Below are 26,293 nucleotides of genomic sequence, written 5' to 3'. Positions count from 1 at the left end.
AACCAAGGACATGCTGCTGCCTTGTCACTGTCTCATCACCAAACGGGAACAAACCAACACACATAAAATGCTAAAGGAATTCTGCAGGCCAAACAGCATCTAGGAAAAGAGTACAGTTGACATTTCAGGCTGAGACGTTGACTGTACTCTTTCCCTAGTTGCTACCTGGCCTGCTGAGTTCCTCCAGCATTTTGTGTGTGTTGCTCAGATTTCCAGCATCTGCAGGTTTTCTCTTGTTTGTGATGAGAAACAGGCCTGTGGCATCTCACATTATCAATGTCAAACAGGGTCTTGCAAACGCCAAGAGAAATGTCCAAGATAATCACTCGCAGTTACATTGCATGCTGCTTTTGCATCTTGGTGTCTTTGAGCAATACGGTCTGCAACCAGGTCAGATCCTCAAAACCTCCTCCCAGCTTCCCCTTCTCTGAGCTGGCTGCCGGCTCCTCCTTCTCAGTGCTGAGCGCTAGATTCCTCTTCTCCTTCTCCGAGCCAAGCACCAGCTTCTCCTTCTCCAACCGGTACATCAGCTTCCACCCATCGGCTTTCCATTCTCCTGGCCCAGTGCCGGATTCTCCTTCTCTGGCCCATCTGCAGGCTTTCATCTCCTCCAACCCGAGCACCGGCTTCACCCTTTCTGACTTGGCCTCTCTTTCTCCGAGCCAAGCACTGGTTCCTTCTTCTCTGACAAGTCCTCTGGCTCCGTCAACACCCTGGCCGGCGGCTCCGAACAACGAACAGATTACTGATGCGGTAGGCCTGTTGTATCCATTGTTCTTGGAGTCCAATGTAGTCTTACGATCATAAAAAACACATTTTAAAAAGAAAAGTGCACCTTTGTTTGGCTCCCAAGGGCTGCTGCCTTCGAATGCGCCCCATCTTACCGGAAGTGCTGACCGTAACACTTCCATGCAGGAGGATTAATTTGATTGTCAGACGCAGCAGTGTGCCATGCTGTCCACGTAAAGCTCTCAGAATTAGCAGCATACGTGGTAATAATAGAGACAGAACGGAGCAAAGACCTGAAGCTGTACAAAAGAAATAGTAAAAGACCAATAACAGAGTAACTGAGGGAGGTAGAGTGGGAAGGGGTTGTGAAAGAGGTGACTGGTTCAGGACTCTGATGGTATTGGGAAAAATGTGTCCTTAACCCTAGATGGCTGGGCTTGGAGGGGGATGCTGACAAGGTACTTGATTCACTGTGTCAGGGAGCCAATAGCTTCATTTCCAATGCAGCCTCCTCTCTTATTTCTCTCTGGTGCTACCGATTCAGACTACTCTACATTGGTGAGACCTGACATAAATTAGGGGACAGCTTTGTCGAGCTCCTCCAATTCATCTGCCAAAAGCAGAATTTCCCAGGGCAATCATTTTAACTTCTATCCATATTCCCATTCCAACATGTCAGTCCATGACCTCCTCTTTTGCCACGTTGAGGGCACTCTCAAGGTGGAGGAGCAGCGCCTCATATTCTGTCTGGGTAGTCTCCAGCCCGATGGCATGAACATCAATTTCTCCTTGCAGTGGAAAAAAAAATCCCTCCCCATTTCCTGCACTTGCATTCCCCACACTGGCCTCTTACCTCTGCTCCTCACCTGCCTATCATCTCCCTCTGATGCTCCTCCTTCTTCCCTTTCTCCTGTTGTCCTCCCTCCTCTCCTATCAGATTCCTTCTTCTCCAGCCCTTTACCTTTCCCACCCCCCCTGGCTTCACCTCTCATCTTCTTGGTATCCTCCTTCCCCCCCCCCCCACACCTTCTTATTCTGGCACCCTCCCCCTTCCTTTCTAGTCCTGACGGAGGCTCTAGGCCCCGAATCGTTGACTGATCATTCTTCTCCACAGATGCTGCCTGACCTGCTGAGTTCCTCCATCATTTTGTGTGTGTGGATTCATTTGGCTTCCCCGCTGCTGCCTGTAAGGAGTTTGTATGTTCTCCCCGTGACCATGAGGGTTTCCTCCCACGGTCCAAAGATGTACTGGGTGGTGGGGTAATTGTTCATTGCAAATTGTCCTGTGATTAGGCTGGGATTGAGTCGGAGGATTAGAGTATGGTACGGCTCAAAGGACTGGAAAGGCCTATTCCACTCTGGATTTCAATAAATAAATGTCCTGCTACTGCACTCTGTCCCACCTGTACGCATTGCCCTTACTGTCCACTCTCACTAACGATCATGGGAACAGCAGCTTGAGCTGCTGAGCCGACTCTGACAAATTTAACCGATGAAGCCAGCCCTTGCACTGGATGATGGCTCTCATCCTGCAGTGATCTACTTTTGAAGGGTCAACGCCCCTCTGTTGTCAGAAACACTGCAGCCATCTTGTGAAGAGCAAGTCCCACAAGATGTTACAGTGATGATTATCAGTCACCATTTTAGTAATTTACTGCTGAGAACTGAGCTCCTCTTTTTTACAGCACTCTGAGATATTTTACAACTACCTGATAGAATAAACAGGGCCATGATTCATCCCAGGGATTTTCCCCAACGCCATGCTGGAACATCAACCCAGATTACTTTCTTGAACATTGTGCTTGGACTCAGTCATCTTTTAAATTAGAAGATGCTACATCATAGCTATAGCTGACATCTGGGCAATATTAAATTGTCTGATTCTGGTAATATGCTACAATAGCACATGGCTGGAGAATCTTGTAACAACGGACTTAGTGAAAATGTAGTGTGGAATTTCTTAATTCTAAAAAGCATCTGGAATACGGAACTGAACGGGAACTGATCTGAGCCCACAGATGTTACATAATGAAGCGCTTCATTGTGGCGAGTGAGGTGCAGCTTTGTTGTATTACATTGTCTAGTGAATCCATATGTCAAACCTGCTTCATGACTGAAAATAAATGTCCCTGTTTGCTCTGTGAATCCCAATGATCATTCAACAGAGCACGGTTTATCTCTCCACCATCTGATACTGGCAGCGCGAGAATGGCCGGCAACACCTCACCTGTGAACCTACTGCTGTTATCTGCTGTGTCCGGTGCTCCCAGTGTGACCTCCTCTGCACTGGTGAGGCCAGTCACAAACTGAGGAACCGCTTTGTCGAGCACCTCTGCTCCATCCACCAACAAGAGGCCACCCTCAGGGTGGAGAAGCAACACCTTATGCTCCATCTGGGTAGCCCCCAACCCGATGGCATGATATTGATCTCGCCTTTTAGTTAAAAAAATTCCTACCTCCCCCCACCCCCCCTCGATTCCTCACTCTGGCCTCTTACCTCTTCTCACATATCACTTCCTCCTGGGTCCCCTCCTCCTTCCCTTCTCCTACGGTCCACTCTCCTCTCCTATCAGATTCCTTCCTCTCCATCCCTTTCCCTTTCCCACCCACCTGGCTTCACCTCTCACCTTCTAGATAACCTCCTTCCCCTCTCTCCACCTTTTATTCTAGCACCCTCCCCCTTCCTTTCCAGTCCTGAAGAAGGGTCTTGGACCGAAACATAGACTCTTTATTCATTTTTCCACAGATGCTGTCTGACCTGCAGCTACACAGCTACAAAGTGTTGCTACACTTTAAATCTGTTTACCCACTCGCTTTGGGCATTCATGCCTAGTTCAAAGCTCTGCACTTGTCCTCTGTCTTCAGAGTCAGAACATCCATTTTCCTCTCTGTTGTTGTGAGTGTCCAGTAATCACATTGGTTTGCAAAAACCCTGAACTGAGAGCTTTGAAATGGTGACAGAGCAAGCTGAATTGCAACTTTATCTGATACGACCCAATCATTTTCATTACGGGTGAAGGAAACCAGAGAGAATGCATCACCACTTGGCTCCCCAAATCAGATATCATTGGCTGAGATGACACTGTCCTGTGATAATCTAACCTCAGTACTGTGGAACTCCCCATTATACTTGTTTTGCAGTTCTATGTTTTTGGAAGGTACGAGAGGTGACTTGATACATTCTCCGTCATTCTTACCCTGTAGTGCTACTTGAAATGATCATAGATCTGCACTCTCTGTATCGCTCTCTCCTTCAGTCATTTTCCCAAGGATTGTGTGGCCTTATTCCTCCCACTACAATGCACTTCGCCTTTACTGAAATCAGTTTCCCATTCACTCGGTATTTGGGCAGTACATCAACTTGCTGCTGCCACTAAGTATTGATACTGAATGTTATTTTGCCAGTTGTGTAAGCAGTGAATAATGTCGATGGCACCCACCCTCCCGCTCTTCCCACCGTTCTTCTCTCACTCTCTTTCCTCCATTTACTTCAGTATCCAGCTATTCTATCAGGTGACCACCGCCCCCCGCAGCTCAGTGTAATTCATTTATTTATTGAGATTCAGCACAGAACGCGCCCTTCTGTCCTTCTGAGCCATGCTGCCCAGCAACCCCCGATTTAACCCTAGGCTAATCACAAGACCAACTGGGATGTATTTGGACTGTGGGAGGGAACTGGAGCACCCGGAGGAAGCCCACACGGTCCAAACTGCTTAGAGACAGCAGCAAGTATTGAACCCAGGTTGGTCGTTAGCACTGTAAAGCATTGCGCTAACTGAAACACTACCATGACGCCCCACATGTCTGACCTTTGTAAGGGTCGTTGGAACCTCAACATTGTTTCGTCAATGAGCACAAGGAAGAATAGGCCCTGGAATCGACAGAGTCTGCGTTGCTGTCCCGGACTTTATTTTCCTGTCTGATCCCTTTAGCCACCATTACCCATAAAACTATCCATTGCATTCTTAAATATACCTGGGCTGATTGTGGACGTGCCTTGTGCTCAGTAATGTGAATCTATGCCTGCTGAAAGTTGTCCTCCTGTCCACACAGCGTGCACGGCTGGAGCAGAAACAGAAAAAGAAACGCCAGGAGCCTCAGATGGTTCACTCCAACGGCGAGGACAAGAAGCCAAAGAAGATCCGGACAAAACACACTGATGAACAGACCCCACGGGCCGAAGCGAAGCCTGTGAACCAGAGTAAGATGCATTGGTCACTGCTCATTGGCTTGTAAGAGGGATTCGTTAGCAGATCTGTATTGTGTCTCCTGGCACTGTTGAGTTCTCTGAGGGAGGTGTTAATCACCCGTTTCCTTTCTTCTCTCCGGTCAAGGCAGAAAGGAGTTTGCTTTAAAGCCACAGACAGACTCTATTTAAGAAAGAAGGAATGAAACTGATCACTAGAAATAGTTTTGACAACTGAACACTCACTATAAGACCCTGGCACCACGAGCTTTCCTGAGGTTGAGGAGCATTCACAGAAGCCCTGTCGTCAGACTGGGAAAAGGCCCTCCTTACCAATTTTCCCTGTGTTACTCCGTATATTTTCTTAGGCTACCTCAATTCACTGTTGCAGGTAAAACAGGCAACCTCCCCGGCAACAAAATGTTGCTGACATCGTGGAGCTGTGGCAATTGGATGTGACTAGGCATCTTAAATGACCATTTCCATTGGTTCTTCAATGATTGTGTGTTGACCTCCTCCAAAAAATAGGAACAGGAAAGAATGGGTTACACAGGGTGCCTTTCCTCATGTGGGCTCGTCTCCTGTGCTCTTGGATGGAAAAGGCAGAGGTAATCCCATTGTACAGCTGGCCACTTAGAGAGTACTTCTGCTCCATGAACAGAAATATCAGAAGCATGTCTATCAAACAGACGTCCAGCTAAATCTAAAGCAAATGCTGGATTTACGCTGAAGAAGAAAGCACATGAGAATCTCTTGTGTGCACAGCCTGGAAGTGTTGCAAAAGCAGATTCAAAAGGGAAATAGGTAAATTCAGACAGTCCCCAGTTATACAAGCGTTCTGTTCTTGAACACTATCCACAAGCCAATTTCCCCTTAAGTCAGAAATGTCCCTTTTCTGTATAACCAATATCTTATCACTTTACATACACACAGTGATTCTTTCATTTCATAAATATTTACCCTTAAGTGACCCAGAATTATATTAGTGGAATATGTCTTGTTTCTAACTATTAATGATTATCAAGAAACGCTTCATTATTTGTATCTGTTCTTGAAAAAGGCTTTAAGTATGTAAGAATTGGTGTAAAGTTGGATATCTGTAAGTCAGGGCATTTCATGGCAGGATAAGCAAATGGAAAACTCTCTCAATGGACTGGCATTTGGCCAGTTCTTGAGTCTGAAATTGTGTGACAGTGCACATGTGAATGAGGAGCATCATGTAGACAGTTAAGGAGAAGAAATTATTGTACGCTGTGAATGTTGTCATTTTCATTCGCTCCACTCATCTTTTACAGTGGAAGCATGGAATAAAAATTCTAAAAACACCTTAAAATCCCTTAAAAGGTTGAAGTTTGAGAATACAATGGACTTAAGCATATTACAGTCTGTTTAAACCCGACTGGTGATTGAGTGCTGGAGGAACTAGCAAGCACGCTACTGTTACTGTCATTCAGAATCGAAAGGGAAATTTAGTGAAAATTAGTAGGAAACAAGGGTAAAATAGCCTGGGAAAATACATAAACTGCGTTAAAGGAAAGTACAAACAGAAAATACTGGAAATTCTCAGCAGGTCAGGCAGAATCTGTGTGGAAAGAGGAACAGTTACTGTTTCTCTTTGTAGGATCTTTGACCCCAATTATTAACATTTTTCTCTTCCCACAGATGCTGTCTGATCTGCAGCCTATTTCAGGATTTCTCTGTTTTTATTTCAGATTTGCTGTTTTTTCTTTTGATTGTCATTTAAGTAAGTTAGTACTTTGATAGATCAGCAAACTATTTGACAAAGAAGAGCATATCACCTCTTCAGCGGCACTTGTTTTGGTTTTAGTTGAAGGTTAGCATTCAATGGAAGTACTGTGTGTGGGGCTCACTGAGGCTATGTGTGTAATGCCTAATGAAACAGCCTGTTTAGAGTATCTCTTACATTGTCCTTTGTCATAAAATGCATTCTTTATCAAACTGTTTCAAGTGTTGCTTTTCTAAAACAGAGAGGGAGGACATTCGGCACACCGACTCCATGCCACTTCATGGAACAATGGCAGAATCTCCTCCTGTCTAATTTTCCCCTTCATGTTCTCCACATTGCTACTAACTCCCGCTCTGATTCCGGCACTCACCCGCAAACTCGGAGCAATTTACAGCTGCCCTCTAACGCAGCCATCGGAATGCCTTTGGGTTAAAGGGGGAAACCCCACACCTTACACAAGCTCCTCGCAGGCAGCACCAGAGCTCAGGACTGGGTCCGGGGTACTGGGGCAGCTGCACCCATTTTCCTTCAGCTTCTGTGCACTGGGTGCTTCTGATCGCCAGCCACGCTGGCAGCTGAACAGACCCTCAGTTGTCCTCCCGCTTAGAGGTTAGTGACACCTTGCTGAGTGGTGCATTTTATGTTGCTCTGACTCTTGGCCTTGCTTGCTCCCCCACTTCCTGATGCATGTGCACGCCACCTACTAAAAGAAGTTGCAGAAAAGAAGCCAAGGAAGAAGAAACCAAGGGCGGAAGCAAAGGACCCTGAGCCCGAGAAAGATCCCTATGCCAAGTTCATTAAGGACCCCAGGAAGAAGAAGGAGAACCCAGCATCCTATTTCACTGTTGGAAAAACATACAAAAAGCAGCAGCAAGGTATGTGGCTCTCGGCCAGTTCTGGAGCCCTGCACTGTATATCCTTTGATATAAAATCATATAGGAACAAAAACTCAATATCAGTGCCACAGAGAGCAAAAGAAAGCTTTGAGACAGGTAGTGCCTTTCGTGAACTCAGACCCTCTTAGTTTATTGTCAATGAAGTGCCATTGAAACATTGAAGTTCAGTCTGCATTTGTTCCCACTTGTAGCGATGTCGTAACAGCCAGCAAATCTGTACTGGTGACATCAGATAAGGGATAAATACCGAGAGAAGAGCTGCCTTGTTCTTCTTAAAAAAAGGTGCCATGGCATCTTATACATTTTCCTGAGACCAGTTTAACATCACACCCAGCGATGCCCCCCAAAAAGGCCAGCTCTCCCTTAGTATTTTGCCAGAATGCCCATAATAATCTGTGATTGTCCGTCTCTCACTGCCGAGTAGTGTGCTTGTGAAGCAAGGAGCCCAGTGTAGAAGTATTGGAGGGTAAGGCCAAGAGTTTATTGGCCCTCATGCTTCACAATTGGCCTGATTGTCATGTTGCGACCACTCCTCTTGAAAGCAGAGGTTGCAAAGTGCCCAATCGTGAGTGTGATTGTTTGATCTTGGGGTTTATTCTTTGAATAGCAAGTTGTCTATCAATGTTGTTGGGAGGTGAAGCTTGCCTTCTGGCATCAGATTTGGACACCCTTGCATTTTCCTAAATTCAATAATTTATTTTCAATGCATTACTTACTAAAATACCAGCATGAAATGCATCAAGGAAATGCTCCAGACAGCAGGTACATTATAGGACCATCACACCATAAGACATAGGAGCAGAATTCGGCCATTTGACCCATCAAGTCTACACCGCCATTTCACCGTGTCTGCTCCAATTTTCCTCTCAGCCCCAGTCTCTGGCCTTCTCCCGTATCCCTTCCTGCCCTAACCAGTCAAGAATCTGTCAATCTCTACCTTAAATATACATAAAGACTTGCCTTCACAACTGCCTGCTCTCTAGCTAAAGAAATTCCTCCTCACCTCAATTCTAAAACGACATCCCTCTATTCCGAGGCTGTGTCTTCTCGTCCTAGACTCTCCCAAAATAGGAAACATCCTCACCACATCCACTCTAACAAGGCTTTACACTATTCTATTGGTTTCATTGAGGTCATCCCTCATTAATTTGAATTCCAGTGAATACAGGCCCAAAGCCATGAAATGACAAGCCATTCAATCCTGCAGTCATTTCCATGAACCTCCTTTGAGCCCTCTCCCATTTGAACACATCTGTTCTAAGATAAGTGGCCCAAAAACTGCTCAGTACTCCAAGTGAGGCCTCACCAGTGCTTTCTAAAGTTTCAGCATTACATCCTTGCTTTTGTATTCTAGTCCTCTCAAAATGAATGCGAACATTGCATTTGCCTTCCTCACCAACCTGCAAATTAACCTTTAGGGAATCCTGCAAGAGGACTCCAAATCCCTTTGCACCTCACGTTTTTGTATTTTCTCTCCATTTAGAAAATAATCAACCATTTCATTTCTTCTACCAGAGTACATGACCCTACACTTCCAGACTGTGTATTCCTTCTATTTCTATGCCCATTCTCCTAATCCTTCTGTAGCTTCTCTACTTCCTCAAAACTACCTTTCCCTCCACCTATCTTCAAATCATCTGCAAACTTTGCAACAAAGCCATCAATTTCATCACCCAAATCATTGATATAAAATGTAAAAAGAATCGGTCCCAGCACAGACCCCTGTGGAATACCACTTGTCACTGGCAGCCAGTCAGAAAAGGCCCCTTTTATTCCCACTCGTTGCCTCCTGCTAATCAGCCACTGCTTTATCCATGTTAGAAACTTTCCTATAATGCCATGAAGCTTGTTAACCAGCTTCATGTGTGGCACCTAGTCAAAGGCCTTCTGAAATCCAAGTACACAACATGAACCGATTCTCCCTTGTAGCTCCTGCTTGTAGCTTCTTCAAAGAATTCCAACAGATTTGTCAGGCAAGATTTTCCCTTGAGGAAACCAGGCTGACTATGGCCTATTTTATCATGTGCCTCCAAGTAGCCTGAGATCTCATCCTTAATAATCGACTCCAACATCGTCCCAACCTCTGAGTTCAGACTAACTGGCCTATAGTTTCACTTTTTCTGTCTCTCTCCCTTTTTGAAGAATGGAGTGAAATTTGCAATTTTCCAGTCTTCCAGAACCATTCCAACATCTAGTCATTCTTTAAAGACCATTACTAATGTCCCCACAATCTCTTCAGCCACCTCTTTCAGAACCCCGGAGTGTACACCATCTGGTCCAGCTGATTTATCTACCTTCAGACCTTTCCGTTTCTCAAGAACCTTCTCTCTAGTGATGGTAACTTCACACACTTCATCCCCCCGACACTTGGAACTTCCAGCTTACCGCTACTGTCTTCCACAGTGATGCAAAATACTTATTCAGTTTTTGTTGTCTCCCATTACTGCCTCTCCAGCATCATTTTCCAATGGTCTGATATCCATTCTCGCCTCTCTTTTACACTTTATGCAATTGAAGAAACTTTTGGTACCCTTTTTAATATTATTGGCTAGTTTACTTTCATATTCCATCTTTACCTTCCTAATGACTTTTCTAGTTGCCTTCTGTTGGTTTTTAAAAGCTTCCCATCCTCAAACTTCCTTCTAATTTTTGCTGTATTATGTGGCCTCTCTTTGTCTTTTTTATTGACTTTGACTTCTCTTTGTAGCCATGGTTGTATCAACTTACCTTTAGAATACATCTTCCTCTTTAGAATGTGCGCATATCCTGTGCTTTCCGAATTGGTTCCAGAAATTCCAGCTATTGATGCTCTGTCATCATCCCTGGCCGTGTTCTTTTCCAATCAATTTTGGCCAACTCCTCTCATGGCACTGTAATTCCCTTTACTGCACTGTAGCTCACTAATCAATTCTGGTCCATTGCACAAATCTCAATCATGATAGGGAACCAATCAGAAAACACTCCAAAGTTATACCTCAACAGCCCTGGTTGTACCCTTGTTACCCCTCATAAAGAGCTCTTCATCCCCACTCACTCATCACTGAGGGAAGCCCTACGTCTGTCTTCAATTTCTGCCCATTAGTTATCTTCTGAGGAATGGATGGAGGTTTATCCCTCTGCAAAACCACCAAGTGGTTCTTGGCAGCAGCACAACCAAACCTCTGCTCTATTCTTGAGTTGGGACAAAATGTCTGGAGGAATCCTGAGGAATTTGGGAATTATATTCACATATACCTTGACTGAATTGCCCCTCAATAAAGCTCACACATTAGCACCTGTACCCAATGCATTTCCAACATCAGGTTAACGCCAGTGTCAATTACACACATTTGAATATTTTCACTATCCCGATCACACTTGTGTGAAGCTCCCACATCCTGCCTTCCACTTTTGCAGACTGGATGGACTGGAAGTCACAGCGCAGTGCTTTATTGTGCCCAGTACAGGATGGGTCAACCTAATAACCGATTCACACTAAAATAAACAAAGGAGTTAAATTCAAGTGAACTATCATCATGAATTTAACTTAGCATCATGTTGTTTCTAAACCCTGACTCATTTCTTATCACAAAAATACTACTGGGATCTCAGACTATTATGAAAGCCACAGCAGCCTGACATCCAAAAAGCATCTCAAAGTTCAAAGTTCATCACCATGTACAACCCTGAGATTCATTTTCTTACAGGCATGCTCAATCAATCCATAATGGAATCAATGAAAGACTGCTCCAACTTAGGGGTTCAATTAGTGTGTAAAAGACAACAAATTGTGCAAATGCAAAAAGAAAGAAATTATAATAATAAATGAATAAGCAATAAATATTGAGAACATGAGATGGAGTCCTTGAAAGTGAGTCCATCAGTTGTGGGAACATTTCAATGATGGGGCAAGTGAAGTTGAGTGAAGTTATGCTCTTTGATTCAAGAGCCTGGTGGTTGAGGGGTAATAACTGTTCCTGAACTCTCCCCATACCAGCTCAGGTTGTAATCTCTCTTTAGTGATTTTCCCACATAAATGTGGTGGCAAGAACTCATCCCACTGGCTCTTGACTGAAGGTCAATCTGTCCTGAGTGCTAGAGTCACTGACCAAGACATTAGTTCCCCTTTCAGGGAGGAAAGGTCCATATTTCATACATTCTTCCATACGTCCTTATGACATAGAAATAGGCTGCTGGACCCATTGAGACCATACTTGGTCACAAAATAACCCAATTCTCCCTCTGAGTTTTTTCTATAATCTATTCTTCCCAGGTTCCCATTTAGCTGCCAGGTTCCTCAGGAGCATTGTGTGTCTCTGATATGAAATAAGTAAAGCCATAGGTTGGTTTGAAAGTTATATCTTTCCCAAAGGAGAATGTAACGTACGCAGTACCGTGCATGCATATATATAGCCAGGCTTTTGCATCGTGCTGTATTTGTCCATGTGGAGCAGAGAGTGCAGACACACACAGCTCTGAGACACCAGGCAAGGTCATTTGATTCCAAACATTTGGCTTATTGTTCATTACAGAATGTCTCTCTGGTGCTTCCCAATCCCTCCCCTCTCCCTTCTCCTTTTCCCAACCGTGATTCCCCTCTCTCTGCCCCCTTCCCACTCTCAGCCCACAATGGACCCATATCAGAATCAGGTTTATCATCACTCACATAAGTCATGAAATTTGTTTTCAGCAGCAGTACAGTGCAATACGTAAAATTACTACTGTACTGTGCAAAAGTCTTCGGCACTCCAGCTATATATATGTACCTAAGGTTTTTGCACAAAGTACATTTGCAAGCATCTCCTGGAAGAAGGATTCCTGTTACGATCCGCTGAACATACTGTTGCTTATGTTCAGGCAGAAACCAAAAGCTGCTCTCCCAGTGATGGGGAACAGCAACTTCATTATAGAAGAGTGACGTCACCGAGGCTGAGTGATAAAGAAGGTGTCACACCTGAGAATAAACATGCTGCTGAATTCAACCATACCTCCTTCATGGGGCCATTGTGCGTTGCTGTAGGGTATTGAAGGACTGAGCTTTTGCCCACGCACCACAGTAACGTGTCTCCCACCTGCTGCTTGCACAGTGAATAATGGCATTGCCCAGATCTTGCTAACACTGCTTATTTGTGCAAAAGATGCCTTGATTTATTTCTTTCATTTAATGGAACTTCATTGCCGAAGGGTCTGTGGTTGAGGATGAGGAAGACGAGAATGAGGAGGAGGAAGAGGTGTTAGAGGTGACCACAAATCGTGCTAAAAAGAAAGCGCCAAGGGAGAAAAAAGCTAAACAGAAAGGTCAGGCGTTCAACCGGCATCATGTTTAAAGTGTGTGTTTGTTCATCTGTCTGTGTATATCTATCGTCGTATGTGGCTTGTATGGGAGCATGCTGTATGTGTAAGTGTGAGCAATGTGAGGGGTTTACCTGGCAGGTTCACAGATGGGAGTTCAAGTTTAGCTAATATCAGTGTGACTGCATATGTCATTTGGCCAACGTGTAAACCTGAGTGTGCTGTTTACTTGCTCAGTGAAGTCCTTAGCTGGTGGATCACGTAGCATAGAACCACTTGGGCACAATGGTTCCAGCTGGTGAATCTGGTGTCATGACTGTGTCCTGTGGGATGTGAGGTTTGGCAATGCTGACTGCACTCAGAAGTCCTGATAAGGAGAGGCACGCATGAATTGTGTGAACATGCTAACTACACATTCTGATCAACATCTATTGAATGTGGTTGAACCTTCTAAGTTCAACCTTGGTGATACTATCATTTCTAAATCCGAAATATGAAAGAAGAAAGCAAAGCAAGAAACTACACAGTTGGCGTCCAAATCCAACAGCAAAGCCGTTCATCCCTCCTCAGCATCTGTCACATGGTGAAAATTAGTCTTCATTGGAATAAATTTCAGAACCACATACCAATGTTACGGAAGCAGGGGATGCATTTCCGGCAAACTTATTTGAATGGAGAATTTAACCTGCATCACGCATCACTTAACCAATTCTAGATCCAGCACAAAGGGTCACGTGTACTCTTGCATGCACACAGATATTTAAATTGACACTGAGGCATGGAAAAATGTAGACACATACACGAATCGACAGATATTCTCGCTGTGCACACTGACGCAGCACAGATCCAAGGCAGACACCATCTACACTACACTGATCTTCACGAAGAAGGGCAGTTTATATTGACCAAGGCTACCATCCTAACTTGGTGTCTACATCAGACCCTGAACAACTGATGCCAGGTCTTAATCAGAAGCTTTGCGTGGCTTTTTGTTCCAGATTTTCTTGTTTTTCAACCTGTTTATTTTCCCAAGCTTTCTCTTGTAGTTATCCTGAGAAATCTGACAAAAACAGTTCTAACAATTTGTAATTGTGCTAATAATTTGCAGATCTGATTCCATCTTTATCCACATTATTTACTATGAAAGGATTAAGAAAAAACTCTATTTCTTCTCAGATTCTTTGAGTCCAAAATCTATTACTTCAGTTTGGTAATGAGGGAGCACTGAATTAACTGAAGTCCAAAGTTTTGAATTTAAGCAAGGCTCTTGGGTAAAATTAAAAGGGTTCCATGACACTATTTTAAAGAACAGAAAGGGAGTTTTCCAGTGCCCTGGGTATCCTTCATTTAGGATCCACTAAAACAAATTATGTGATGATCGACTTACTGTTGATGCCTCCCTGTGCAGATTTCCCATTTAGGCAACTTACTTATATGAAAACACCACCAAGATGTAAGTGCTTCAAGAAGAAAATTCTACATTTGTCCATTAGTTGCCTCTCTCTTTTCTTTTATCATGGTGACTATTTTTTTGTTGCTTGAAAGGATGTGAAGCTGATACATTGCAAATGTTTGTATTGATGCTACATTTCCTGTCTCAGAGACACTTTCCTGAGTCCCGTGCAAGTATCTGTTCTTTTCTTTTCTTGTCCTGTCCTGTTTGAAGCAACGAGAGATGACACCACTGAAATGCATAAAACTAATGGCTGCAGCAGGTTATATGTGGATTGAGATCTGAGGCCTCAAGCAGCTGAGATCTTTATCTTTGAACCAGGGTATTAATCATTGGGATAGAGGGTAGAAAAAAGTTTTCTTCACCCAGAGGGTGAATCTTCAGAAATCTTTACCCAAGAGGGCAGTGCATACTCAGAGTATATTCAGGACAGAGATTAATAGAATAAATGATGAGAAATTGTTTTTTTGGCAACATTCAGAGACTAGTGAGGAAGTCGAAGGACATGGGAAGAGGTACTGGGTAAAATGTCAGCCACAATTTTGTTGAACATGAGTACAATCACGCGAGGTTAGATATCTTACACCTGCTTCTACCTGTTATGTTCTAATATTCTATTTCTCTGTCTCACTGGTTTCACTTCATCACGCTTCCTCCGAATGCATCCCTCACCAACTACCACTCAGAGCCAGACAAAGATGAGCCTGAGTCCAAGACCAGAGCAAAATCCAGCAAAACACCAAGAAAGGATCCAACTTTAACGTTTCAGGCAGGTGCTGAGAAGAAAGCTAGAAGCAAAAAGAAAGGTCAGCTTCATTTCCCCTGTCAATCTTTCTTCCATTTCATATCAGATCATTCTTATTCTGCTGTCTGAGGTTGCAATTGGTATGATACTCACCGTGTGGCTGGGAGTAGGGGATGGTGTTGGATTTGGGGAGAGAGGGAAGAGGGTTGGTGGGCAATCAGAGGTTATGATAGAATTAACAATGAGAAATCATTTTAATCAGCATCAGATTTAGGAACTATAGAGCTTAGATTTAGGATAACTGGCAATAGAGAAATTGATAAATTTAGTCAAAGGCCAACTAGTTAACCCATCAGTAAAGGAAACTGGTGCGTTCTATCTCTATCACCATCTGCCCTAAGTACAGGGTGCATATCAGGGCTACTAACATTCCACTTGAGTAAGAGTTCAGGAAGCAGAATGAACTCAGAACGATTACGATCAGGGTCCCAACAAGGGTTCCCAACTTGGATAATGGCATTACAAAGGTTGGAAACCCCTGTATTAGGTTGTTTTAACTCTGAATGGTCAGTATAACATCACTAGGTTTTAATTAGGCAGTGCAATCAATGTTGCTCAGAATTTCCTGATGTATCTAAATAATCTTTAGACCCTGAGTGATTTATATGCCTCCATCTTTTGATTCATTCTTTTAATCTTTCCCTTCTTTCCTTCTATGTCTTCTGTCCTTCCACTGCCCAGAGTCACAGTCAGAACAGTTTGACAGTGAGGATTCAGAACCCAATCCAAAAGCCACGAAGGTGAAGAAGAAGAAGAAGAAGAACACGGCCAGCATGTTTCAGGCTGGAGGAGTTGCTAACAAGGAGAAAAAGAGCAAGAAGAAAGGTTGCACCATGTTCAGTCGCTCCAGCCCCTCGCTTCATGAAATATCTCTAGCCTCCCCTCGACATCCTTCTCCCCTCCCTCAGCACCACGCTCCCATAACAGGTTAGGTTGTCTCAGTGTTAGAGGCACAGACTGGACAAATTCCTAGGAATACTGGTCCATATGTGTGTCAGGCATAACGTGATCTCTCATAGCATCGTCCTGTGGTGGGGGTGGCAGGTGCTGGGGTGTAGCTTTCAGTTGTTTCAGTGATGGTGAATCAAGGAAAGAAGCAGGCGGCGTGTGGATGTGTGCAATTGGAATTCAGGATCAGAATCGGGTTTATTATCACTGACATTCAGGATGCCATAATATCTGTTGATGTGTGGCAGCAGTATAGCGCAAGACACCACCATTGTCATTGTGTCATATAATGCGAGCCATCATGGTAGTGGTCTGCCATTGCCTTCTTCTGGACAATGTCTTTACAAGACGGGTGACTCCCGCCATTATCAATACCCGTCAGAGATGGTCTGCCTGGTGTCAGTGGTCACAAAACCAGGACTTGTGATCTGCACCAGTTGCTCATACGACCCTCCACCACCTAGTGAAAAACCTAAAAACTACTAGAAATTACAGTAAAAAATATATAGATAGATAGATAGAGAGAGAGAAGTACAAAGAGAGAGCAAAGATGATGAGGTTCATGGAGCATTCAGAAATCTGATACCAGAGGGGAAGAGGTTATTTCTGAAACGTTGAGTGCCGTGCCTCCAGTTTCCTGTACTTCCTAACTGATAGTAATAATGTAAAGAGGGCATGTCCTGGAAGGTGAGGGTCCTTCTCTATTTTCTGCTTCATTCTTCATTCCTGGCCAATAGTAGCCAGTCGATCTTGACAGCTTTTCTTTGAACAGGCGTGAAACATTTGCAATTGCCTGCATTAGAACTGTACTCTTCCATGCCTTGCCAAAAGTGTCTGTCTAAAAGCCTTTTAAACATCATAATTGTATCTGATTCCACCTCTTCCTCTGACAGCTAGTTCCAGATTTCAGTTCCTCTCCGTGTAAAAATAAGTTGTGTAAAATTTTCCTTCAAAACTCCTACCTGTAGTTTTTGATACCACTGCAAAGGACAAAGGTCCTGCCTATCTATCTAATCTACAGTACTGTGTAAAAGTCTTAGGTGAGATAAGTATCCAGCAAGTTTTTTCTTCCTCTTTATTTTTTATTCTTTGTCTGTTGGGGCTCAGTTAACACAGTGACAATGGCTCCAGGGGCTGTGATTTGTTCTGTGTGTGAGACCCCCGGCCTCCCGCACCAGGTGCCCCGACTGCAGCTCCTCAGAGAACATGTTAAAGAACTGGAGATGCAACTCGACGACCTTCAGCTCAAACGGGAGAGTGGGGAAGTGACGGGAGACACAGGGAGGTAGTTGCAGGAGGCAGGTAACTGGGTGACCGTCAGGAGAAGGAAGGGAAATGCAAAGGCAGTGCAGAGTGCCCCTGTGGCAGTAATATCTATAGCACTTTGGATTCTGTTGAGGGGATGACCTGCCAAGGGAGAGCTGCAGCAACCAGGTCTCTGACACTGAGTCTGACACCGTTGCTCGGGAGAGCAGAGAGGTGAGGAGGCTCCATACTCAGAGGAATGGAGACGAGATACTGTGGACATGATAGGGACACCTGGCTGGTATGCTGCCTCGCAGGTGCCAGGGTCAGGGATGTCCACGGCGTTTTAACGGGGGACTGTGAGCATTAGAAGTCTTGGTACATATTGGCACCACTGACGGAAAGGTGAAGAGGTCCGGAAGAGAGATTTAGGGGAACTCGGTAGAAAGCTGATATACAGAACCTCCAGGCCCATGTGATATGCCAGTGAGGGTAAAAACAGGGTGATCTGGCTGAGGAACTGGTGCAGGGGGCAGGAGTTCTGGATCATTGGGATCTCTTCTAGGAAAAGTATGACCTGTACAAAAGGGATGGGTTACACCTGAACCCGAGGGAACCAATATGCTTGTGGACAAGTTTGCTAGACAAGGATTTAAACTAACTCGGCACGGGGGTGGGAACCGGAATGATAGTGCTGAGGATAAGGTAGTTGGTTTACAAACAAAGGCAATGTGTAGTGAGACTTCTCAGAAGGAGAGGCCTATGATGGGACAAAATTGTTTCAACAGGATGAGTTGCAATGTAAGGCAAAATCAAAAAGGGTGATGAATGCAGGCCTGAAGGTGTTATATTTGAATGCACACAGTGAATGGAGTAAGGTAGATGAACTTGCAGCGCAGCTCCAAATTGGCATGTATGACATTGTGGGCATCACTGAATCGTGGCTGAGAAAAGATTATAACTGGGAGCCTAAACATATAACAATTACAGCACGGAAACAGGCCATCTCAGCCCTTCTAGTCCGTGCCGAACGCTTACTCTCACCTAGTCCTACCGACCTGCACTCAGCCCATAACCCTCCATTCCTTTCCTGTCCATATACCTACCCAATTTTACTTTAAATAACAATACCGAACCTGCCTCTACCACTTCTACTGGAAGCTCGTTCCACACAGCTACCACTCTCTGAGTAAAGAAATTCCCCCTCGTGTTATCCCTAAACTTTTGCCCCCTAACACTCAAATCATGTCCTCTTATTTGAATCTCCCCTACACTCAATGGAAAAAGCCTATCCATGTCATCTCTACCTGTCCCCCTCTTAATTTTAAATACCTCTACCAAGTCCCCCCTCAACCTTCTACGCTCCAAAGAATAAAGACCTAACTTGTTCAACCTTTCTCTGTAACTTAGGTGCTGAAACCCAGCTAACATTCTAGTCAATCTCCTCTAAACTCTCTCTATTTTGTTGACATCTTTCCTATAATTTGGTGACCAGAACTGTACACAATACTCCAAATTCAACCTTATCAATGCCTTGTACAACTTTAACATTACATCCCAACTCCTATAATCAATGCACTGATTTATAAGGGCCAGCATACCAAAAGCTTTCTTCACCACCCTACGCACATGAGATTCCACCTTCAGGGAACTATGCACCATTATTCCTAGATCACTCTGTTCTACTGCATTCTTCAATGTCTTACTATTTACCATGTATGTCCTATTTGGATTATTCCTACCAAAATGTAGCACCTCACACTTATCAGCATTAAACTCCATCTGCCATCGTTCAGCCCACTCTTCTCTCTGCAAGCTTTGAAAACCTACTTCATTATCCACAATGTCACCCATCTTAGTACCATTTGCCAAAAGATACATATTGTCTTGAAAGGACAGGCAGGAAGGCAGAGGGGGTGGGGTGATTCTGATGGTAAAAAATGAAATCATACCATTAGAAAGGAAGGTGTTGAATCAGTATGGGTAGAGCTAAAGAACTGCAAGGGTAAAAAGACCCTGATGAGGATTATACACAGACCAACAAACAGTAGTAAAGACGTGGTCTACAAATTACAATGGAAGATAGAAAATGCATGCTAAAATGGCAATGTCACAATAGTCACAAGGGTCTTTAAATATGCAACTAGATTGGAAAAATCAGGTTGCTGTGGGATCCCAAGAGGGAAAGCTTCTGGAGTTTCTAGTGTGCTCATGAGATGGCTATTTAGAGCAGCTGGTGGTTGAGCCCACTAAGGGATCAGATATTTTGGACTGGGTGTTGAGCAATGAACCAGAATTGATCAGAGAGCTTAAGGTAAAGGAACCCTTAGGGGAGTGATCATGATATGATTGAATCCACCCTGAAAATTGAGAAGCTAAAGTAAGATATATCAGTATTGCAGTGTAGTAAAGGGAATTGCAGAGGTATGAGTGAGGAGTTGGCCAGAATTGATTGGGAAAGAACATTGGCAGGGATGACAGGAGAATAGTAATGGCTGGAATTTCTGGAAGCAATTCGGAAGGTGCAGGATATATACATCACAAAGAGGAAGGGAGTATTCTAAAGGCAGGATGACACAACCATGGCTGACAAGAGAAGTCAAAGTCAGTATAAAAGCCAAAGAGAGGGTATATAATAAAGCAAAAATGAGTGGGAAGTTTGAGAATTAGGAAGCTTTTAAAAACCAACAGAAAGCTACTAGAAAAGTCATTAAGATGGTAAAGATGGAATACTAAAGAAAGCTAGCCAATAATATTAAAGAGGACACCAAAAGTTTCTTCAGATACATAAAAAGTAAAAGAAAGTCGAGAGTAGATATCAGACCATTGGAGAATGATGCTGGAGAGTTTGTAATCAGGGTCAAGGGAGTGGTGGACAAATTGAATAAGTATTTTGCATCAGTCTTTGCTGTGATGGACACTAGCAGTATTGCCTGATGTTCAAGAACATAAGGGAGCAGAAATGTGTGAAGTTGTCATTACTAGGAAGAAGGTTCTTGGAAAACTGAAAGGTCTGAAGATTAATAAGTCAGATGGTGTACACCCCAAGGTTCTGAAAGAGGTGGCTGAACAGATTGTGAAACCATTGTTAAGGATGTGGTTTCAGGGTACTTTGAGGCACATGATAAAATAAGCTGTAGTCAGCATGGTTTCTTTAAGGGGAAATCTCGCCTGACAAATCTGTTGGAATTCTTTGAAGAAGTAGCAAGCAGGATGGACAAAGGAGAATTGGTGGATGTTGTGTACTTGGATTTTCAGAAGGGCTTTTGACAAGCTGCCACATAAGTTAAGAGCCCATGGAATTACAGGAAAGATACTAGCATGGATAAAGATTTGGACAATTGGCAGGAGGCAAAGAGTGGGAATAAAGGGAGCCTTTTCTGGTTGGCTGCTGATGACTAGTGGTGTTCCATAGGTGTTGGGACCGATTCTTCTTACATTGCATGTCAATGATTTGGATGATGTAATAGATGGTTTTGTGACCAGGTTTCTGTATGATATGAAGATAGGTGGAGGGGCAGGTAGTTTTGATGAAACAGACAGGCTAAAGAAGAACTTGAACAGATTGGAAGAATAGGCAAAGAAGTGGTAGATGGAATACAGTGTTGGGAAGTGTATGGTCATGCACATTGGTGGAAGAAATAAAAGGGTACACTATTTTCTAAAATCTGGGGTGCAAAAGGACTTGGGAGTCCTCATGCAAGATTCCCTAAAGGTTAATTTGCAGGTTGAGTTGGTGGTGAGGATGTTAGCATTCATTTTGAGAGGACTAGAAAATAAAAGCAAGGTTGAAATGTTGAGGTTTTATGTAACTTATTTGGGATACTGTGAGCAGTTTTGGGCCACCTATCTAAGAAACAATGTGTTGACATTGGAGAGGCTCAAAGGAAGTTCATGAAAATGATTCCAGGATTGTAAGGCTTGTCATATACGGCTCCGGACCCCTACTCACTGGAATTCAGAAGATTGAGGGGTGACCTCATTGAAACCTATCAAATGTTTAAAAGCCTCAAAAGTGTGGATGTGATAAGGATGTTTCCTATGGTGGGGAGTCTAAGACCAGAGGACACAGCCTCACAATAGAGGAATGTCCTTTTAGAATGGAGATGAGGTATTTATTTAGCCAGAAAGTGGTGAATCTGTGGAATTTGTTGCCAAAAGTAGATATGGAGGCCAAGTCATTGGGCATATTTAAGGCAGAGGTTGATAGATTCTTGTTTAGTTAGGATATGAAGGAATACAGGGGAAGGCAAGAGGGAAAATGGATCTGATTTGATGGGCCAAATGGCCATATTCTGCTTCTGTACTATTTTCCATAAATGCTACTTCACTACTTTTCTCTCTCTTTTTGCACTACTTAATTAATTTAACTTTTTATTTTAATATCTATAAATGTTACTGTAATTTAGATTTCCAGCATCTGTAGACTTCCTCTTGCTAATGAGGTAGTATTCATGGGTTCAATGTCCATTCAGAAATCTGATGGCAGAGAGAAAGAAGCTGTTCCTGAATCATTGAGTGTGCATCTTCAGGCTTCTGTTCCTTCTCCCGGATGATAGTCATGAGAAGAGGGCATGTCCTCCATACCAGGGAGGCTGGTGCCCACGATAGAACTGACTACGTTTGCAGCTTTCTGTAGCTTTTCTCATCCTGTGAAGTATCCACCCCTCATACCACGTGGTGACACAAACATTTAGAATGCTCTCCATGGTACATTTGCAAGTGTCATTGATTAAAGGTAGAACTAATGTCATTATTTTGGGCCATAAATTACTTTTCTTTAACCAGTTGTTCTGTGGAAAGCTGCCGTCTAACTGTAACAAAGTAAGTGACCTGTTCCTGTCTCCTGTGCTTGCAGTTTCCAGAAACTAGGCTTCCATTTCTTGGAATAACGAAAGATAATGAGGTCATTTGATTGCTTTGTAGGATATTGGGAAGGGTAGGTAATGTAATTAGAGACCTTCCTGGCATGAGAGCCTAAACTAAGATTAAACAGTAGAGCGAAACTTATCAGCAGTAAAATTAAGAAATATTTCCATCTGCAAAGCATGGCAGAGTTAGGGAACTCTCTTCCAATAAAAAAACTTTCTGATTGGTCAATTGTCAACTTTGATTTCAACCTAGATTAACTTGTGGTAATTGGGTATATGGTGTAATCCACAGAACATCATTGGATAGTAGAACAGATTTGTGGGGAAGAGTGGTCTCCTCCTAACCCCAAATGCCCAGATCAGTGCTGCTGTACACAACACAAGCACCTGGTTGAATTGCTTTCTGCTTGTGAATAACTATACATGTTTGCTCCAACAGAATCTGAAGATGAAGAAAACGAAATCTCCCAAAGGAACAGCAACAGAAAGGGAAAATATGCAAAGAAGAAATTCAGTTCTGTAAGTTTATTTTACAACAGTCCAGGCACTGTCCATCATGTGGTAATCTAATTTCCAAGTCACTGGATGACAACTGGCGATAGATTGAATGTGGAACTGGGACTGTTGCCAGAGACACGGTCTGAGGCCAAGCCATGTGGGAGATAGGAAATGGAAGAAGATGAGAATGTGTGTCAATGTAAAATTGGACTACAATAGATGGGAATGCCTACAAAACATCCTGGGATGGAAAAGAATTAAGGAAAGGAACAGGCTGTTGTTGCATCAGAGCTTATCCATCAGGTATCATTCAAAAGCCCCTGACAAGGAGTTTGATGTTGAGAAAAGACACGAGTTGAGATGTAGCACTGGATTGAGTATTACCTTGATATCAATGACATGTTCTGTGATCTATATGCTTCCACTTTGATTTGCTGTGGGCAGTTTACAAGGGAAGCATAAATCTTTTCCAGACAGAAACAATTAAGGATAGGCAAATAAAATGGAGCAGATTAGTTATCCACACCGTCCCTTACATAGCAAAGCCTGTAATGATCTCTTTGGACCAGTGCAGGGAACTGGGGAGCATTGGGCTCTGAGGTTTTTAGAGTATCAGAGTTGGCTAATTGTTTAATAACAGTTACTAATTGTTTAGAGTTCCTTGTGTTTTTCTCTGGCAATTCACTCTTTCGAATGCAGCCTCCTGGTGCCTTTTGTTTAGGCTGGTTAAGTTTGTTTTGATAGGCTCAGGGATTCTGTGTTGCTTGTATTACTTCAGCGGAGGTCTGATTAGTGCTAATCACCGGGTCCTGGATTTGAGAGTGTTACGTCTCGTGGTGTTGCTCAGCTGAGCCATCAATCTCCTGTTGGAATTTTTACGAATAAACCCTCATCATTGTCTCTTCATCACAGTCTGACATTCATCTGCATTTGGGTTCCAATATTGCCAGCACACATCATGACAAAGTCCTCATAAAGCAATTAATTAGCAGTGCACCCACTCTGCGGCGAGTAATCAAATATAAAACTTTGCCTTGTGAAACATAGCAGCTGGTAGATTCATGAAGGAAGAAATACTTTGTAAAATGACAATGGAATTAAAAGTTCCTGTTTTGGATCACTAAGGTAAGCTCACAAGAGTTAGGGTGGATGTTTAGACAGTTCACCGAGTGAAAGGGTCCTGTACAAGGAACAATGACACAGCAGCACTGCTAGCTTACAGGACAGATAACACTGGTTGTTGCCCCTCCTCCCCCGACAATGAGGGTCTCCTCCAGGTGCCCCGGCTTCCTGCTGCATCCCAAAGGTGTGTGAGTTGATTGGGCACTGTAAGTCATCCCTAATGCTTGGATGAGTGGTAGGATAGGGAGGAGTTAATTGGAAAGAGTGCAGGATTGGTGTAAACCAGAGGTTCCCAACATTTTTTAATGCCATGGACCAATATCATTTAAGCAGGGAGCCCCGCACCCCAGGTTGGAAACCCGTGGAATGGAGGGTGAAAGACCCATCTCCATGCTGCATGAACTAAGGTAGGGGGGTAGATGATGATTTAAAACTGAATTACACAGGACTTTCTTCTTGTGGAGAATTTGAAATCTCTGGAATTCTCTGACCCAGAATGCTGTGGAGTCTATGGAGGCACTTAAAGACAAGGAAGACAAGATTTTTGAAGGATCAGGTCATTGAGAACTATGGGGAACAGGTACATCCAAAGAATTGGGGCCTGATCACATTGAATGACAGGGCGGGTGGGGGAGAGAAGGGGGACATACTCTTGCCCCAGTGAATGTTCATTTTGTGTTCTTTCTGTGTCACAATATCTGGAACAACTTTGGTGGTGTAGTGCTAGAACCCCCTCCCAGAGCAGAAAATATTCTGAATGAGAATCATTCATCTTCTGTTTGCAGGACAGTGTCACGACAAGGGCTGAGTCTCCGACTGTGGAAATCGATGACCTTGAGAAGTTTGTGTTGCAGCCTGCACCCCAGGGCACTACCATCAAATGCAGAGTCACCAGAGACAAAAAGGGCATGGACCGGGGCCTATATCCCACCTACTACCTGCATCTGGACACTGATGAGAACAAAAAGGTAGTGACCAAAGCTGGAAGTTGGAAGCTGCTGGCCGAATGAGATAGATCATAAAATCTAGTTTATGGTGGAAAGGTTTGTGCCTGTACCTCACTGACCTCAAGGATTGTTATCGGTCCATAGCCTCAGCTTTCTACAGTGTCAACATTTCTTTGTCTGCTGAAGAAAGTTGCTTTAGTGCAGACATGTGACATTTAGCAGAGCAAAGTGGAGGAGCTGGGCTATGCTGTGAGCGAGGAAAAGCCAAATTCGGTTTGCAGTCAGACATAACCTGTAAATAAATATATTTACATTCAACCCATCAATTCTGCTCCACCATTGAATCATGGGCTGATCCAATTCTTCCAGTCATCCCCACTTTCCTGCCTTTTCCCCCTACCCCTGGCTAATCAAGAACCTATCCATCTCTGCCTTAAATGCACCCAATGACTTGGCCTCCACAGCCGCTCGTGGCAACAAATCCCACAGATTTACCACCGTCTGACTAAAGTAATTTCTCCGCAACTCTGTTCTAAGTAGGTGTCCTTCAATCCTGAAGTCTTGTCCTCTTGTCCTAGACTCCCCTACCTTGGGAAATAACTTCACCATATCTAATCTGTTCAGGCCTTTTAACATTTAGAATGTTTCTATGAACTCCAGCGAATACAGCCCAAAAGCTGCCAGATGTTCCTCATATGGTAACCTTTTCATTCCTGGAATCATTCTCGTGAATCTTCTCTGAACCCTCTCCAATGTCAGTATATCTTTTCTGAAATAAGGACCCCAAAACTGCACACAATACTCCAAGTGTGGTCTCACGAGTGCCTTATAGAGCCTCAACATCACATCCCTGCTCTTATATTCTATATCTCTAGAAATAAATGCCAGCATTGCATTCGCCTTCTTCACCACCAACTCAACCTCTAGGGTATCCTGCACAAGGACTCCCAAGTCCCTTTGCATCTCTGCATTTTGAATTCTCTCCCCATCTAAATAATAGTCTGCCCATTTATTTCTTCCACCAAAGTGCATGACCATACACTTTCCAACATTGTATTTCATTTGCCACTTCTTTGCCCGTTTCCCTAAACTATCTAAATCTCTGTACAGGCTCTCTGTTTCCTCAACACTACCCGCTCCTCCACCTATCTTTATATCATCAGCATATTTAGCCACAAATCCATTAATCCCATAGTCCAAATCATTGTGATACATCGTAAAAAGCAGCAGTCCCAACACCAACCCCTGTGGAACTCCACTGGTAACCAGCAGTCAGCCTGAATAGGATCCCTTTATTCCCACTCTCTGTTTTCTGCCAACCAGCCAATGCTCCACCGTTGGTTCCACTGCTACAAAAATAAATTTAAAGGAATCAATCACAAACAAAGAACATTCTAAAAAGTGGCCCAGATTTCCAAGCAGACCCTCAGCTCCTCAGCACAGAGCTTCAGACTGAGCCTCCAGCTAGGAGCATCACATAGAGGATCACATCGGAGCTCCATGCACAGTCTCAGCACAGAGCTTACACTGAGTCTCCACAAGGAGCTCCAAACTGAGCATTACCTCAAGGACCCT

General features: G+C 43.7%; 1 protein-coding gene across 1 annotated transcript in view; it reads left to right on the top strand.

The window, feature by feature from the left end:
- The first annotated feature begins 2,937 nt into the window (after positions 1–2,937).
- Positions 2,938–26,293, top strand: part of LOC132395187 (tubby-related protein 1-like) — a 45,620-nt gene continuing 22,264 nt past the window's right edge. Inside the window, exons 1-8 of the mRNA XM_059971480.1 lie at positions 2,938–3,018; positions 4,783–4,930; positions 7,373–7,537; positions 12,722–12,835; positions 15,769–15,912; positions 17,367–17,378; positions 22,591–22,660; positions 24,568–24,739. Coding sequence (XP_059827463.1) covers positions 2,938–3,018; positions 4,783–4,930; positions 7,373–7,537; positions 12,722–12,835; positions 15,769–15,912; positions 17,367–17,378; positions 22,591–22,660; positions 24,568–24,739 — 906 coding nt within the window. The remainder of the gene's footprint in view (positions 3,019–4,782; positions 4,931–7,372; positions 7,538–12,721; positions 12,836–15,768; positions 15,913–17,366; positions 17,379–22,590; positions 22,661–24,567; positions 24,740–26,293) is intronic.

This window comes from Hypanus sabinus, chromosome 6 (assembly GCF_030144855.1).
Source record: "Hypanus sabinus isolate sHypSab1 chromosome 6, sHypSab1.hap1, whole genome shotgun sequence".
In the NCBI taxonomy this organism is placed as follows: Eukaryota; Metazoa; Chordata; class Chondrichthyes; order Myliobatiformes; family Dasyatidae; genus Hypanus; species Hypanus sabinus.
The sequence above is the reverse complement of the archived record's forward strand: the minus strand, read 5'-3'. Positions and strand labels throughout refer to the sequence as shown.